The sequence below is a fragment of the Schistocerca piceifrons genome, unplaced genomic scaffold (genome assembly GCF_021461385.2).
Source record: "Schistocerca piceifrons isolate TAMUIC-IGC-003096 unplaced genomic scaffold, iqSchPice1.1 HiC_scaffold_1804, whole genome shotgun sequence".
NCBI lineage: Eukaryota > Metazoa > Arthropoda > Insecta > Orthoptera > Acrididae > Schistocerca > Schistocerca piceifrons.
In genome coordinates, this window is record NW_025727684.1 from 998913 (window position 1) to 1016251 (window position 17339).

At 38.8% G+C, this 17339-nt stretch overlaps 1 protein-coding gene across 1 annotated transcript in view; it reads left to right on the forward strand.

Annotated features, from left to right (window-relative positions):
• The window catches only part of LOC124740677 (piggyBac transposable element-derived protein 4-like), a 120232-nt gene extending 103607 nt beyond the window's left edge, over positions 1 to 16625 (forward strand). The window contains exon 4 of the mRNA XM_047248628.1: positions 16482 to 16625. Within this exon, the coding sequence (XP_047104584.1) occupies positions 16482 to 16625 (144 nt within the window). The remainder of the gene's footprint in view (positions 1 to 16481) is intronic.
• Positions 16626 to 17339: the final 714 nt, after the last annotated feature.

Here is a 17339-nt window from a genome sequence, read left to right on the forward strand (position 1 = left end):
AGTATAAGAGGACTGACACTCTAACTCTCCATGATTTGAACCTCCCTGGTGAGTCCAGTTTTGGATTCCGATGCTTCACTTCAGGTTTACTGTATACCTTGCACCTTCATATTGACGATGAAACACAGAAATTGCATCGGAATTAAATTCAAAAGGCACAATACCGACTTAAGTATAAGAGGACAGACACTCTCCCTTTTTATGACTTGAAGCTCTCCTGTGAGTCCAGTTTTAGATTCCGATGCTTCACTTCAGGTTTACTGTATCCCTTGGACCTTCTTATTGACGATGAAACACAGAAATTTCATCGGAATTTAATACAAAAGGCACAATGCCGACTTAAGTAAAAGAGGACTGTCACTCTCCCTTTCTTTGATATGAACCTCTCCTGTGAGTCCAGTTTTGGATTCCGGTGCTTCACTTCAGGTTTACAGTATACCTTGCCCCTTCTTATTGACGATGAAGCAGAGAAATTGCATCGGCATGTAATACAAAAGGCACAATGCCAACTTAAGTACAAGAGGACAGACACTCTCACTTTCTATGATTTGAAAGTCTCCTGTGAGACCAGTTTTAGATTCCGATGCTTCACTTCAGGTTTACTGTATCCCTTGGAGCTTCTTATAGACGATGAAATACAGAAATTGCATCGGAATTTATTACAAAAGGCACAATGCCAACTTAAGTACAAGAGGACTGACACTCTCACTTTCTATTACCTGAACCTCTTATGTGAATCCAGTTTTAGATTCCGATGGTTCACTTCAGGTTTACTGTATACCTTGCACCGTCTTATTGACGTTGAAACAATGAAATTGCATTTGAATTGAATTCAAAAGGCACAATGCCGACTTAAGTACAAGAGGACTGACGCTCTAACTTTCTATGATTTGAACCTCTCCTGTGAGTCCAGATTTAGAATCCGATTCTTCACTTCAGGTTTACTGTATCCCTTGGACCTTGTTATTGACGATGAAATACAGAAATTGCATCCGCATTTAATACAAAAGGCACAATGCCGACTTAAGTGCACGTGGACTGACACTCAAACTTTCTACGATTTGAACCTCTCCTGTGAGTCCAGTTTTAGATTCCGATGCTTCACTTCAGGTTTACTGTATCCCTTGGACCTTCTCATTGATGATGAAATACAGAAATTGCATAAGATTTAGTACAAAATTCACAATGCCGAGTTTAGTACAAGAGGACTGACACTCTCCCTTTCTATGTTTTTAACATCTCCTGTAAGTCCAGTTTTAGATTCCGATGCTTCACTTCAGGTTGACTGTATCCCTTAGACCTTCTTATTGACGATGAAACAGAGAAATTTCATCGGAATTTAATACAGAAAGCACAATGCCGACTTAAGTAAAAGAGGACTGTCACTCTCTCTTTCTATGATTTGAACCTCTCCTGTGAGTCCAGTTTTAGATTCCGATGCTTCACTTCAGGTGTACTGTATACCTTGCACCTTCTTTTTGACGACGAAACACAGAAATTGCATCGGAATTAAATTCAAAAGACACAATGCCGACTTAAGTACAAGAGGACTGACACTCTAACTTTCTATGATTTGAACCTCCCCTGTGAGTCCAGTCTTAGATTCCGATGCTTCACTTCAGGTTTACTGTATCCCTTGGACCTTCGTATTGACGATGAAATACAGAAATTGCATCGGAATTTAATACAAAAAGCAATATACCGACTTAAGTAAAAGAGGACTGACACTCTCGCTTTCTATGATTTGAACCTCTCCTGTGAGTCCAGTTTTAGATTCCGATGCTTCACTTCAGGTTTACTGTATACCTTGCACCATCTTATTGACGATGAAATACAGAAATTGCATCGGAATTTAAGACAAAATGCACAATGCCAACTTAAGTACAAGAGGACTGACACTCTCTATGATCTGAACCTCTCCTGTGATTCCAGTTTTAGATTCCGATGCTTCACTTCAGGTTTACTGTATACCTTCCACCGCCTTATTGACGATGAAACACAGAAATTGCATCGGAATTAAATTCAAAAGCACAATGCCGACTTAAGTACAAGAGGAATGACAGTCTAAATTTCTATGATTCGAACCTCTCCTGTGAGTCCAGTTTTAGATTCCGATTCTTCACTTCAGGTTTACTGTGTCCCTTGGACCTTCTTATTGACGATGAAATACAGAAATTGCATCCGCATTTAACACAAAAGGCACAATGCCGACTTAAGTACAAGAGGTCTGACACTCTAATTTTTAATGATTTTAACCTCTCCTATGAGTCCAATTTTAGATTCCGATGTTTCACATCAGGTTTACTGTATACCTTGCACCTTCTTATTTACGATGATACACAGAAATTGCATCGGAACTAAATTCAAAAGGCACAATGCCGACCTAAGTATAAGAGGACTGACATTCTAACTCTCCATGATTTGAACCTCTCCTGTGAGTCCAGTTTTGGATTCCGATGCTTCACTTCAGGTTTACTGTATCCCTTGGACCTTCTTATAGACGATGAAATACAGAAATTGCATTCGAATTTAATACAAAAGGCACAATGCCGACTTAAGTAAAAGAGGACTGTCACTCTCTCTTTCTATGATTTGAACCTCTCCTGTGAGTCCAGTTTTAGATTCCGATGCTTCACTTCAGGTTTACTTTATACCTTGCACCCTCTTATTGACGATGAAACACAGAAATTGCATCGGAATTTAATACAAAAGGCACAAAGCCAACTTAAGTACAAGAGGACTGACACTCTCACTTTCTATGATCTGAACCTCTCCTGTGATTCCAGTTTTAGATTCCGATGCTTCACTTCAGGTTTACTGTATACCTTGCACCGTCTTATTGACGATGAAACACAGAAATTGCATCGGAATTAAATTCAAAAGGCACAATGCCCACTTCAGTACAAGAGGACGGACACTCTAACTTTCTATGATTTGAACCTCTCCTGTGAGTCCAGTTTTAGATTCCGATTCTTCACTTCAGGTTTACTGTATCCCTTGGACCTTCTTATTGACGATGAATTACAGAAATTGCATCCGCATTTAATACAAAAGGCACAATGCTGACTTAAGTACAAGATGACTGACACTCTAACTTTCAATGATTTTAAACTCTCCTATGAGTCCAGTTTTAGATTCCGATGCTTCACTTCAGGTTTACTGTATACCTTGCACCTTCTTATAGACGATGAAATACAGAAATTGCATCGGAATTTATTACAAAAGGCACAATGCCAACTTAAGTACAAGAGGACTGACACTCTCACTTTCTATGACCTGAACCTCTTATGTGAATCCAGTTTTAGATTCCGATGGTTCACTTCAGGTTTACTGTATACCTTGCACCGTCTTATTGACGTTGAAACAATGAAATTGCATTTGAATTGAATTCAAAAGGCACAAATCCGACTTAAGTACAAGAGGACTGACGTTCTAACTTTCTATGATTTGAACCTCTCCTGTGAGACCAGTTTTAGAATCCGATTCTTCACTTCATGATTACTGTATCCCTAAGACCTTCTTATAGACGATGAAATACAGAAATTGCATTCGAATTTAATACAAAAGGCACAATGCCGACTTAAGTAAAAGAGGACTGTCACTCTCTCTTTCTATGATTTGAACCTCTCCTGTGAGTCCAGTTTTAGATTCCGATGCTTCACTTCAGGTTTACTGTATACCTTGCACCTTCTTATTGACGACGAAACACAGAAATTGCATCGGAATTAAATTCAAAAGACACAATGCCGACTTAAGTACAAGAGGACTGACACTCTAACTTTCTATGATTTGAACCTCCCCTGTGAGTCCAGTCTTAGATTCCGATGCTTCACTTCAGGTTTACTGTATCCCTTGGACCTTCTTATTGACGATGAAATACAGAAATTGCATCGGAATTTAATACAAAAAGCAATATACCGACTTAAGTAAAAGAGGACTGACACTCTCGCTTTCTATGATTTGAACCTCTCCTGTGAGTCCAGTTTTAGATTCCGATGGTTCACTTCAGGTTTACTGTATACCTTGCACCTTCTTATTAACGATGAAATACAGAAATTGCATCGGAATTTAAGACAAAATGCACAATGCCAACTTAAGTACAAGAGGACTGACACTCTCTATGATCTGAACCTCTCCTGTGATTCCAGTTTTAGATTCCGATGCTTCACTTCAGGTTTACTGTATACCTTGCACCGCCTTATTGACGATGAAACACAGAAATTGCATCGGAATTAAATTCAAAAGCACAATGCCGACTTAAGTACAAGAGGAATGACACTCTAAATTTCTATGATTCGAACCTCTCCTGTGAGTCCAGTTTTAGATTCCGATTCTTCACTTCAGGTTTACTGTGTCCCTTGGACCTTCTTATTGACGATGAAATACAGAAATTGCATCCGCATTTAATACAAAAGGCACAATGCCGACTTAAGTACAAGAGGACTGACACTCTAATTTCCAATGATTTTAACCTCTCCTATGAGTCCAATTTTAGATTCCGATGTTTCACATCAGGTTTACTGTATTCCTTGCACCTTCTTATTTACGATGATACACAGAAATTGCATCGGAATTAAATTCAAATGGCACAATGCCGACCTAAGTATAAGAGGACTGACATTCTAACTCTCCATGATTTGAACCTCTCCTGTGAGTCCAGTTTTGGATTCCGATGCTTCACTTCAGGTTTACTGTATACCTTGCACCTTCTTATTGACGATGAAACACAGAAATTGCATCGGAATTAAATTCAAAGGGCACAATGCCGACTTAAGAACATGAGGACTGACATTCTAACTTTCTATGATTTGAACCTCTCCTGTGAGTCCAGTTTTAGATTCCGATGCTTCACTTCAGGTTTACTGTATCCCTTGGACCTTCTTATAGACGATGATATACAGAAATTGCATTCGAATTTAATACAAAAGGCACAATGCCGACTTAAGTAAAAGAGGACTGTCACTCTCTCTTTCTATGATTTGAACCTCTCCTGTGAGTCCAGTTTTAGATTCCGATGCTTCACTTCAGGTTTACTTTATACCTTGCACCCTCTTATTGACGATGAAACACAGAAATTGCATCGGAATTTAATACAAAAGGCACAAAGCCAACTTAAGTACAAGAGGACTGACACTCTCACTTTCTATGATCTGAACCTCTCCTGTGATTCCAGTTTTAGATTCCGATGCTTCACTTCAGGTTTACTGTATACCTTGCACCGTCTTATTGACGATGAAACACAGAAATTGCATCGGAATTAAATTCAAAAGGCACAATGCCCACTTCAGTACAAGAGGACTGACACTCTAACTTTCTATGATTTGAACCTCTCCTGTGAGTCCAGTTTTAGATTCCGATTCTTCACTTCAGGTTTACTGTTTCCCTTGGACCTTCTTATTGACGATGAATTACAGAAATTGCATCCGCATTTAGTACAAAAGGCACAATGCTGACTTAAGTACAAGATGACTGACACTCTAACTTTCAATGATTTTAAACTCTCCTATGAGTCCAGTTTTAGATTCCGATGCTTCACTTCAGGTTTACTGTATACCTTGCACCTTCTTATTGACGATGAAACACAGAAATTGCATCGGAATTAAATTCAAAAGGCACAATGCCGACTTAAGTAGAAGAGGACTGACACTCTAACTCTCCATGATTTGAACCTCCCTGGTGAGTCCAGTTTTGGATTCCGATGCTTCACTTCAGGTTTACTGTATACCTTGCACCTTCATATTGACGATGAAACACAGAATTTGCATCGGAATTAAATTCAAAAGGCACAATGCCGACTTAAGCACAAGAGGACTGACACTCTAACTTTCTATGATTTGAACCTCTCCTGTGAGTCCAGTTTTAGATTCCGATGCTTCACTTCAAATTTACTGTATCCCTTGGACCTTCTTATTGATGAGTGAAATACAGAAATAGCATCCGAATTTAATACAAAAGGCACAATACCGACTTAAGTATAAGAGGACAGACACTCTCCCTTTATATGACTTGAAGCTCTCCTGTGAGTCCAGTTTTGGATTCCGATGCTTCACTTCAGGTTTACTGTATCCCTTGGACCTTCTCATTGACGATGGAACACAGAAATTTCATCGGAATTTAATACAAATGGCACAATGCCGACTTAAGTAAAAGAGGACTGTCACTTTCTCTTTCTTTGATTTGAACCTCTCCTATGAGTCCAGTTTTAGATTCCGATGCTTCACTTCAGGTTTACTGTATACCTTGCACCTTCTTATTGACAATGAAACACAGAAATTGAATCGGAATTTAATCCAAATGCACAATGCCAACTTAAGTACAAGAGGACTGACACTCTCACTTTCTATGACCTGAACCTCTCCTGTGATTCCAGTTTTAGATTCCGATGCTTCACTTCAGGTTTACTGTATACCTTGCACCGTCTTATTGACGATGAAACACAGAAATTGCATCGGAATTAAATTCAAAAGCACAATGCCGACTTAAGTACAAGAAGAATGACGCTCTAACTTTCTATGATTCGAACCTCTCCTGTGAGTCCAGTTTTAGTTTCCGATGCTTCACTACAGGTTTACTGTGTCCCTTGGACCTTCTTATTGACGATGAAATACAGAAATTGCATCCGCATTTAATACAAAAGGCACAATGCCGACTTAAGTACAAGAGGACTGACACTCTAACTTTCCAAGATTTTAACCTCTCCTATGAGTCCAATTTTAGATTCCGAAGCATCACATCAGGTTTACTGTATACCTTGCACCTTCATATTTACGATGATACACAGAAATGGCATCGGAATTAAATTCAAAAGGCACAATGCCGACCTAAGTATAAGAGGACTGACATTCTAACTCTCCATGATTTGAACCTCTCCTGTGAGTCCAGTTTTGGATTCCGGTGCTTCACTTCAGGTTTACTGTATACCTTGCACCTTCTTATGACGATGAAGCACAGAAATTTCATCGGAATTAAATTCAAAAGCACAATGCCGACTTAAGTACAAGAGGACTGACACTCTCACTTTCTATGATTTGAAAGTCTCCTGTGAGTCCAGTTTTAGATTCCGATGCTTCACTTGAGGTTTACTGTATACCTTGCACCGTCTTATTGACGATGAAACACAGAAATTGCATTTGAATTAAATTCAAAAGGCACAATGCTGACTTAAGTACAAGAGGACTGACACTCTCGCTTTCTATGACCTGAACCTCTCCTGTGATTCCAGTTTTAGATTCCGATGCTTCACTTGAGGTTTACTGTATACCTTGCACCGTCTTATTGACGATGAAACACAGAAATTGCATTTGAATTAAATTCAAAAGGCACAATGCCGACTTAAGTACAAGAGGACTGACACTCTAACTTTCTATGATTTGAACCTCTCCTGAGTGTCCAGTTTTAGAATCCGATTCTTCACTTCAGGATTACTGTATCATTAGGACCTTCTTATTGACGATGAAATACAGATATTGCATCCGAATTTAATACAAAAGCCACAATGCCGACATAAGTAAAATAGGACTGACACTCTCACTTTCCATGATCTGAACCTCTCCTGTGAGTCCAGTTTTAGATTCCGATGCTTCACTTCAAATTTACTGTATCCCTTGGACCTTCTTATTGATGGGTGAAATACAGAAATTGCATCCGAATTTAATACAAAAGGCACAATACCGACTTAAGTATAAGAGGACAGACACTCTCCCTTTTTATGACTTGAAGCTCTCCTGTGAGTCCAGATTTAGATTCCGATGCTTCACTTCAGGTTTACTGTATCCCTTGGACCTTCTTATTGACGATGAAACACAGAAATTTCATCGGAATTTAATACAAAAGCACAATGCCGACATAAGTAAAAGAGGACTGTCACACTCTCTTTCTTTGATTTGAACCTCTCCTGTGAGTCCAGTTTTAGATTCCGATGCTTCACTTCAGGTTTACTGTATACCTTGCACCTTCCTATTGACAATGAAACACAGAAATTGCATCGGAATTTAATACAAAAGGCACAATGCCAACTTAAGTACAAGAGGACAGACACTCTCACTTTCTATGACCTGAACCTCTCCTGTGATTCCAGTTTTAGATTCCGATGCTTCACTTCAGGTTTACTGTATACCTTGCACCTTCCTATTGACAATGAAACTCTGAAATTTCATCGGAATTCAATACAAAAGGCACAATGCCGACTTAGGTAAAAGAGGACTGTCACTCTCACTTTCTATGGTTTGAAACCTCTCCTGTGAGTCCAGTTTTAGATTCCGATGCTTCACTTCAGGTTACTGTATACCTTGCACCTTCTTATTAACGATGAAATACAGAAATTGCATCGGAATTTAATACAAAAGGCACAATGCCAACTTAAGTACAAGAGGTCTGACACTCTCACTTTCTATGATCTGAACCTCACCTGTGATTCCAGTTTTAGATTCCGATGCGTCACTTCAGGTTTACTGTATACCTTGCACCGTCTTATTGACGATGAAACACAGAAATTGCATCGGAATTAAATTCAAAATCACAATGCCGACTTAAGTACAAGAGGAATGACACACTAACTTTCTATGATTTGAACCTCTCCTGTGAGTCCAGTTCTAGATTCCGATTCTTAACTTCAGGTTTACTGTGTCCCTTGAACCTTCTTATTGACGATGAAATACAGAAATTGCATCCGCATTTAATACAAAAGGCACAATGCCGACTTAAGTACAAAAGGACTGACACTCTAACTTTCAATGATTTTAACCTCTCCTATGAGTCCAGTTTTAGGTTCCGATGCTTCACAACAGGTTTACTGTATACCTTGCTCCTTCTTATTGACGATGATACACAGAAATTGCATCGGAATTAAATTCAAAAGGCACAATGCCGACGTAAGTAAAAGAGGACTGACATTCTAACTCTCCATGATATGAACCTCTCCTGTGAGTCCAGTTTTGGATTCTGATGCTTCACTTCAGGTTTACTGTATACCTTGCACCTTCTTATTGACGATGAAGCACAGAAATTGCATCGGAATGTAATACAAAAGGCACAATGCCAACTTAAGTACAAGAGGACTGACACTCTCACTTTCTATGATTTCAAAGTCTCCTGTGAGTCCAGTTTTAGATTCTGATGCTTCACTTCAGGTTTACTGTATCCCTTGGACCATCTTATAGACGATGAAATACAGAAATTGCATTCGAATTTAATACAAAAGGCACAGTGCCGACTTAAGTAAAAGAGGACTGTCACTCTCTTTCTATGATTTGAACCTCTCCTGTGAGTCCAGTTTTAGATTCCGATGCTTCACTTCAGGTTTACTGTATACCTTGCACCTTCTTATTGACGATGAAGCACAGAAATTGCATCGGAATTTAATACAAAAGGCACAAAGCCAACTTAAGTACAAGAGGACTGACACTCTCACTTTCTATGATCTGAACCTCTCCTGTGATTCCAGTTTTAGATTCCGATGCTTCACTTCAGGTTTAATGTATATCTTGCACCGTCTTATTGACGATGAAACACAGAAATTGCATCGGAATTAAATTCAAAAGGCACAATGCCCACTTAAGTACAAGAGGACTGACACTCTAACTTTCTATGATTTGAACCTCTCCTGTGAGTCCAGTTTTAGATTCCGATTCTTCACTTCAGGTTTACTGTATCCCTTGGACCTTCTTATTGACGATGAATTGCAGAAATTGCATCCGCATTTAATACAAAAGGCACAATGCTGACTTAAGTACAAGATGACTGACACTCTAACTTTCAATGATTTTAACCTCTCCTATGAGTCCAGTTTTAGATTCCGATGCTTCACTTCAGGTTTACTGTATACCTTGCACCTTCTTATTGACGATGAAACACAGAAATTGCATCGGAATTAAATTCAAAAGGCACAATGCCGACTTAAGTGCAAGAGGACTGACACTCTAACTTTCTATGTTTTGAACCTCTCCTGTGAGTCCAGTTTTAGATTCCGATGCTTCACTTCAAATTTACTGTATCCCTTGGACCTTCTTATTGATGGGTGAAATACAGAAATTGCATACGAATTTAATACAAAAGGCACAATACCGACTTAAGTATAAGAGGACAGACACTCTCCCTTTTTATGACTTGAAGCTCTCCTGTGAGTCCAGATTTAGATTCCGATGCTTCACTTCAGGATTACTGTATCCCTTGGACCTTCTTATTGACGATGAAACACAGAAATTTCATCGAAATTTAATACAAAAGGCACAATGCCGACTTAAGTAAAAGAGGACTGTCACTCTCTCTTTCTTTGATATGAACCTATCCTGTGAGTCCAGTTTTAGATTCCGATGCTTCACTTCAGGTTTACTGTATAAATTGCACCTTCTTATTGACAATGAAACACAGATATTGCATCGTAATTTAATACAAAAGGCACAATGCCAACTTAAGTACAAGAGGACTGACACTCTCACTTCCTATGACTGAACCTCTCCTGTGATTCCAGTTTTAGATTCCGATGCTTCACTTCAGGTTTACTGTATACCTTGCACCGTCTTATTGACGATGAAACACAGAAATTGTATCGGAATTAAATTCAAAAGCACAATGCCGACTTAAGTACAAGAGGAATGACACTCTAACTTTCTATGATTCGAACCTCTCTTGTGAGTCCAGTTTTAGATTCCGATTCTTCACTTCTGGTTTACTGTGTCCCTTGGACCTTCTTGTTGACGATGAAATACAGAAATTGCATCCGCATTTAATACAAAAGGCACAATGCCGACTTAAGTACAAGAGGACTGACACTCTAACTTTGAATGATTTTAACCTCTCCTATGAGTCCAATTTTAGATTCCGATGCTTCACATCAGGTTTACTGTATACCTTGCATTTTCTTATTTACGATGATACACAGAAATTGCATCGGAATTAAATTCAAAAGGCACAATGCCGACCTAAGTATAAGAGGACTGACACTCTAACTCTCCATGATTTGAACCTCTCCTGTGAGTCCAGTTTTGGATTCCGATGCTTCACTTCAGGTTTACTGTATACCTTGCACCTTCTTATTGACGATGAAGCACAGAAATTGCATCGGCATGTAATACAAAAGGCACAATGCCAACTTAAGTACAAGAGGACTGACACTCTCACTTTCTATGATTTGAAAGTCTCCTATGAGTCCAGTTTTAGATTCGGATGCTTCACTTCAGGTTTACTGTGTACCTTGCACCTTCTTATTGACGATGAAACACAGAAATTTCATCGGAATTTAATACAAAAGGCACAATGCCAACTTAAGTACAAGAGGACTGACACTCTCACTTTCTATGACCTGAACCTCTCCTGTGATTCCAGTTTTAGATTCCGATGCTTCACTTGAGGTTTACTGTATAACTTGAACCGTCTTATTGACGATGAAACACAGAAATTGCATTTGAATTAAATTCAAAAGGCACAATGCCGACTTAAGTACAAGAGGACTGACACTCTAACTTTCAATGATTTGAACCACTCCTGTGAGTCCAGTTTTAGAATCCGATTCTTCACTTCAGGATTACTGTATCACTTGGACCTTCTTATTGACGATGAAATACAGAAATTGCATCCGAATTTAATACAAAAGCCACAATGCCGACATAAGTAAAAGAGCACTGACACTCTCACTTTCTATGATCTGAACCTCTCCTGTGATTCCAGTTTTAGATTCCGATGCTTCACTTCAGGTTTACTGTATACCTTGCACCGTCTTATTGACGATGAAACACAGAAATTGCATCGGAATTAAATTCAGAAGGCACAATGCCGACTTAAGTACATGAGGACTGACACTCTAACTCTCTATGATTCGAACCTCTCCTGTGAGTCCAGTTTTAGATTCCGATTCTTCACTTCAGGTTTACTATATCCCTTGGACCTTCTTATTGACGAAGAAATACAGAAATTGCATCGGAATTTAATACAAATGGCAATATACCGACTTAAGTAAAAGAGGATTCACACTCTCGCTATCTATGATTTGAACCTCTCCTGTGAGTCCAGTTTTAGATTCCGATGCTTCACTTCAGGTTTACTGTATCCCTTGGATCTTCTTATTGACGATGAAACACTGAAATTTCATCGGAATTTAATACAAAAGGCACAATGCCGACTTAGGTAAAAGAGGACTGTCACTCTCACTTTCTATGGTTTGAACCTTTCCTGTGAGTCCAGTTTTAGATTCCGATGCTTCGCTTCAGGTTTACTGTATACCTTGCACTTTCTTATTAACGATGAAATACAGAAATTGCATCCGCATTTAATACAAAAGGCACAATGCTGACTTAAGTACAAGAGGACTGACACTCTCACTTTCTATGATCTGAACCTCTCGTGTGATTCCAGTTTTAGATTCCGATGCTTCACTTCAGGTTTACTGTATACCTTGCACCGTCTTATTGACGATGAAACACAGAAATTGCATCGGAATTAAATTCAAAAGCACAATGCCGACTTAAGTACAAGAGGAATGACACACTAACGTTCTATGATTCGAACCTCTCCTGTGAGTCCAGTATTAGATTCCGATTCTTCACTTCAGATTTACTGTGTCCCTTGGACCTTCTTATTGACGATGAAATACAGAAATTGCATCCGCATTTAATACAAAAGGCACAATGCCGACTTAAGTACAAGAGGACTGACACTCTAACTTTCAATGATTTTAACCTCTCCTATGAGTCCAATTTTAGATTCCGATGCTTCACATCAGGTTTACTGTATACCTTGCACCTTCTTATTTACGATGATACACAGAAATTGCATCGGAATTAAATTCAAAAAGCACAATGCCGACCTAAGTATAAGAGGACTGACAGTCTAACTCTCCATGATTTGAACCTCTCCTGTGAGTCCAGTTTTGGATTCCGATGCTTCACTTCAGGTTTACTGTATACCTTGCACCTTCTTATTGACGATGAAACACAGAAATTGCATCGGAATGTAACACAAAAGGCACAATGCCAACTTAAGTACAAGAGGACTGACACTCTCACTTCCTATGATTTGAAAGTCTCCTGTGAGTCCAGTCTTAGATTCCGATGCTTCACTTCAGGTTTACTGTATCCCTTGGACCTTCTTATAGACGATGATATACAGAAATTGCATTCGAATTTAATACAAAAGGCAAAATACCGACTTAAGTACAAGTGGGCTGACACTCTCCCTTTCTATGACTTGAACCTCTCCTGTGAGTCCAGTTTTAGATTCCGATGCTTCACTTCAGGTTTACTGAATCCCTTGGACCATCTTATTGACCTTGAAACACAGAAACTTCATTGGAATTTAATACAAAAGGCACAATGCCGACTTAAGTAAATGAGGACTGTCACTCTCTCTTTCTACGATTTGAACCTCTCCTGTGAGTACAGTTTTAGATTCCGATGCTTCACTTCAGGTTTACTGTATACCTTGCACCTTCTTATTGACGATGAAACACAGAAATTGCATCGGAATTTAATACAAAAGGCACAATGCCACCTTAAGTACAAGAGGACTGACACTCTCACATTCTATGATCTGAACCTCTCCTGTGATTCCAGTTTTAGGTTCCGATGCTTCACTTCAGGTTTACTGTATACCTTGCACCGTCTTATTGACGATGAAACACAGAAATTGCATCGGAATTAAATTCTAAAGGCACAATGCCCACTTAAGTACAAGAGGACTGACACTCTAACTTTCTATGATTTGGACCTCTCCTGTGAGTCCAGTATTAGATTCCGATTCTTCACTTCAGGATTACTGTATCCTTTGGACCTTCTTATTGACGATGAAATACAGAAATTGCATCCGCATTTAATACAAAAGGCACAATGCTGACTTAAGTACAAGAGGACTGACACTCTAACTTTCTATGATTTGAACCTCTCCCGTGTGTCCAGTTTTAGATTCCGATGCTTCACTTCAGGTTTACTGTATCCCTTGGCCCTTCTTATTGATGGTGAAATACAGATATTGCATCCGAATTTAATACAAAAGGCACAATACCGACTTAAGTACAAGAGGACAGACGCTCTCCCTTTCTATGACTTGAACCTCTCCTGTGAGTCCAGTTTTAGATTCTGATGCTTCACTTCAGGTTTACTGTATCCCTTGACCGTCTTATTGACGAAGAAACACAGAAATTTCATCGGAATTTAATACAAAAGGCACAATGCCGACTTAAGTAAAAGAGGACTGTCACTCTCTCTTTCTTTGATTTGAACCTCTCCTGTGAGTCCAGTTTTAGATTCCGATGCTGCACTTCAGGTTTACTGTATACCTTGCACCTTCTTATTGACGATGAAACACAGAAATTGCATCGGAATTTAATACAAAAGGCACAATGCCAACTTAAGTACAAGAGGACTGACACTCTCACTTTCTATGACCTGAACCTCTCCTGTGATTCCAGTTTTAGATTCCGATGCTTCACTTTAGGTTTACTGTATACCTTGCACCGTCTTATTGACGATGAAACACAGAAATTGCATTTGAATTAAATTCAAAAGGCACAATGACGACTTAAGTAAAAGAGGACTGACACACTAACTTTCTATGATTTGAACCTCTCGTGTGAGTCCAGTTTTAGAATCCGATTCTTCACTTCAGGATTACTGTATCCCTTGGACCTTCTTATTGACGATGAAATACAGAAATTGCATCCGAATTTAATACAAAAGCCACAACGCCGACATAAGTAAAAGAGGACTGACACTCTCACTTTCTATGATCTGAACCTCTCCTGTGATTCCAGTTCTAGATTCCGATGCTTCACTTCAGGTTTACTGTATACCTTGCACCGTCTTATTGACGATGAAACACAGAAATTGCATCGGAATTAAATTCAAAAGGCACAATGCCGACTTAAGTACAAGAGGACTGACACTCTAACTTTCTATGATTCGAACCTCTCCTGTGTGTCCAGTTTTAGATTCCGATTCTTCACTTCAGGTTTAGTGTATCCCTTGGACCTTCTTATTGACGATGAAATACAGAAATTGCATCCGCATTTAATACAAAAGGCACAATGCCGACTTAAGTAAAAGAGGACTGTCACTCTCTCTTTCTATGATTTGAACCTCTCCTGTGGGTCCAGTTTTATATTCCGATGCTTCACTTCAGGTTTACTGTATACCTTGCACCTTCTTATTGACGATGAAATACAGAAATTGCATCGGAATTTAATACAAAAGGCACAATGCCGACTTAAGTACAAGAGGACTGACACTCTCCCTTTCTATGTTTTTAACCTCTCCTGTGAGTTGTGATGTTACAAAATAGAAGTGATGTTGCTATTCAATGGAAAGTTGGAAATTGAGATTTAGCTTACTGTTTTATCAATCACAATTGGCGTAAGAATCATGGATTGACCATTGTCATAAAATATTGCATATTGAGATGTGATTAGTTTTTACTTGCAGTTTCGCGTGGCTTGAGGCAGTCTCAACTAGCGTGCTATTGATTAAGAAATTGCGTTATCGTCTTTCTAATTACTTCATGGTCGTAGATACGATCATACCCGGTTGTGAAGTTATTGTTATGACAAAACAAAATTTCCTAAGGGACCAGAAAGTTCTTAAGGGCGCAAAAACAACTGTAACATCACACAAAAGGGAAATTCGATATTAAAGCTGATGCAAGAAGACGATAAAACTGTTTTCTTTTTATCAATGTAACACGCACATTGGACTGCTGATCTTGGTGTCTGTAATATTAGCAAAATGCATAATTTAAATGAAAATAATACTGAGGAGATAATAGAAATGAGCACTGCTAAATGATTCAGTATTCCCAGAACAAATATTTATTATAACTAAAACATATATCGTACCTTAAGCTTAATACAACAATGACGGTAGATTTTTATGTCCGTATCATGTCCATTTAGCGCTCTTTTATATAGCCATTGTCTTCTTTGAGTCGCTCGTGCGTCGTCACGGTAAGTTATAACAGTTCTTTACACTTCACTCAACTCAGACATACACGTTTTTATACATTTAGTAAAAATTAGATCAGACTGCCACAAATCTGCGTCCGTCTTACTTCAGAAAAACAGTAAAAGTCTTCTTAGCGCTCCAGGCTTCATTTGTTCTCCCTCGAACAAAATAGTGAAGGATCGTATATCTATCCGTATTTTTCTGTTTTTATTGCCGCCCAAAGACGACAAATTACATTATCTAGAAAATTCCACCGTCGCCATGCGACGCCTTATTATATATTAATCATTCTTTATAAACAAGTATTTGCCTTCTGGCTGAATTTGCTGTTTTAATTAAGCCAAAAATAGCGAATATCACATTGCCTCCCATGAGGAGAGAGGGAATGCCGAAGGATTACCTCGATCCTCATGTCCTCATGAGATATTCGTGATTTTTGGTGTGACATTTACATAACGTTACTGGCGTACAAAGTACATAAATTGAAATCACATTTATAAACATATATCAGATATTTATCATTTTTCAAAATAAAGTTTTTCATTCTTTGTTCATCAGTCACTTCATTCCATAATACCAAGACTAACATTTATGTGCATTTTTAAGTTTGGTCCATATTTGCTTATAACAATAAGTGAACGTTCATTTCGCTCTTCAGGGGATAGAATTCAGAAATTACTTTCTCTTGAGCTTAACAACTAATACATGAGTACAGTGAGTGCTTATTTGCACTAAACTAGAGTGGACAATGTTCGAGCATCTGTTGACTCATTGTGGTTCAATTACAGTTTAATAACGTAGCACTACACTTCGTGATGCTTTCACTTTCTGTGTTAGCTGTCTACGGCGTTCATCATGCAGTACATCTGTCCTTTCCGCTGTGGTGCCAGGAATTCATGCGGCTTCCCGGGTTTTTATTTACAATATGAAACAGAAGTGGAAAATTATTAGTATAACTTATAACCTATTGGATACATTTGTTAAGGATCGGGATTGGTCTGGAGTTTAGGGTCTTCCTATAGTGCACATTCATTTTCTTTGTCCATCAAGAGACTGGATTATAATTCATTTTAGCAGTGTTCAGGAGTGCCGGTATTAATGGCTTTAAGGTCTGAGTAATCTAACAATCTACCTCTCACTCATCTTAACTTCAACTCAAGAAAATCGCTTAATTTACATATGAAGATGTAGTCACACAAGTGTACAAATGTCTTTCCTCCAGTATGTACGATTGAAGTCATGGCGGTTAGCAGTTTAAAGTTTGGATTGTTTCGTCACCCACACGTCAGCCACTCACAGCGGCTGCACAGTGTTGCGTGAGCTCCAACACTCAGTATCCGTTCGCGCTCAGGCTGTAACAGAGATGGTGGTCGTCGAGTGCTCCTTTTTTTTTTTTTTTATGAACTTCGTATCACA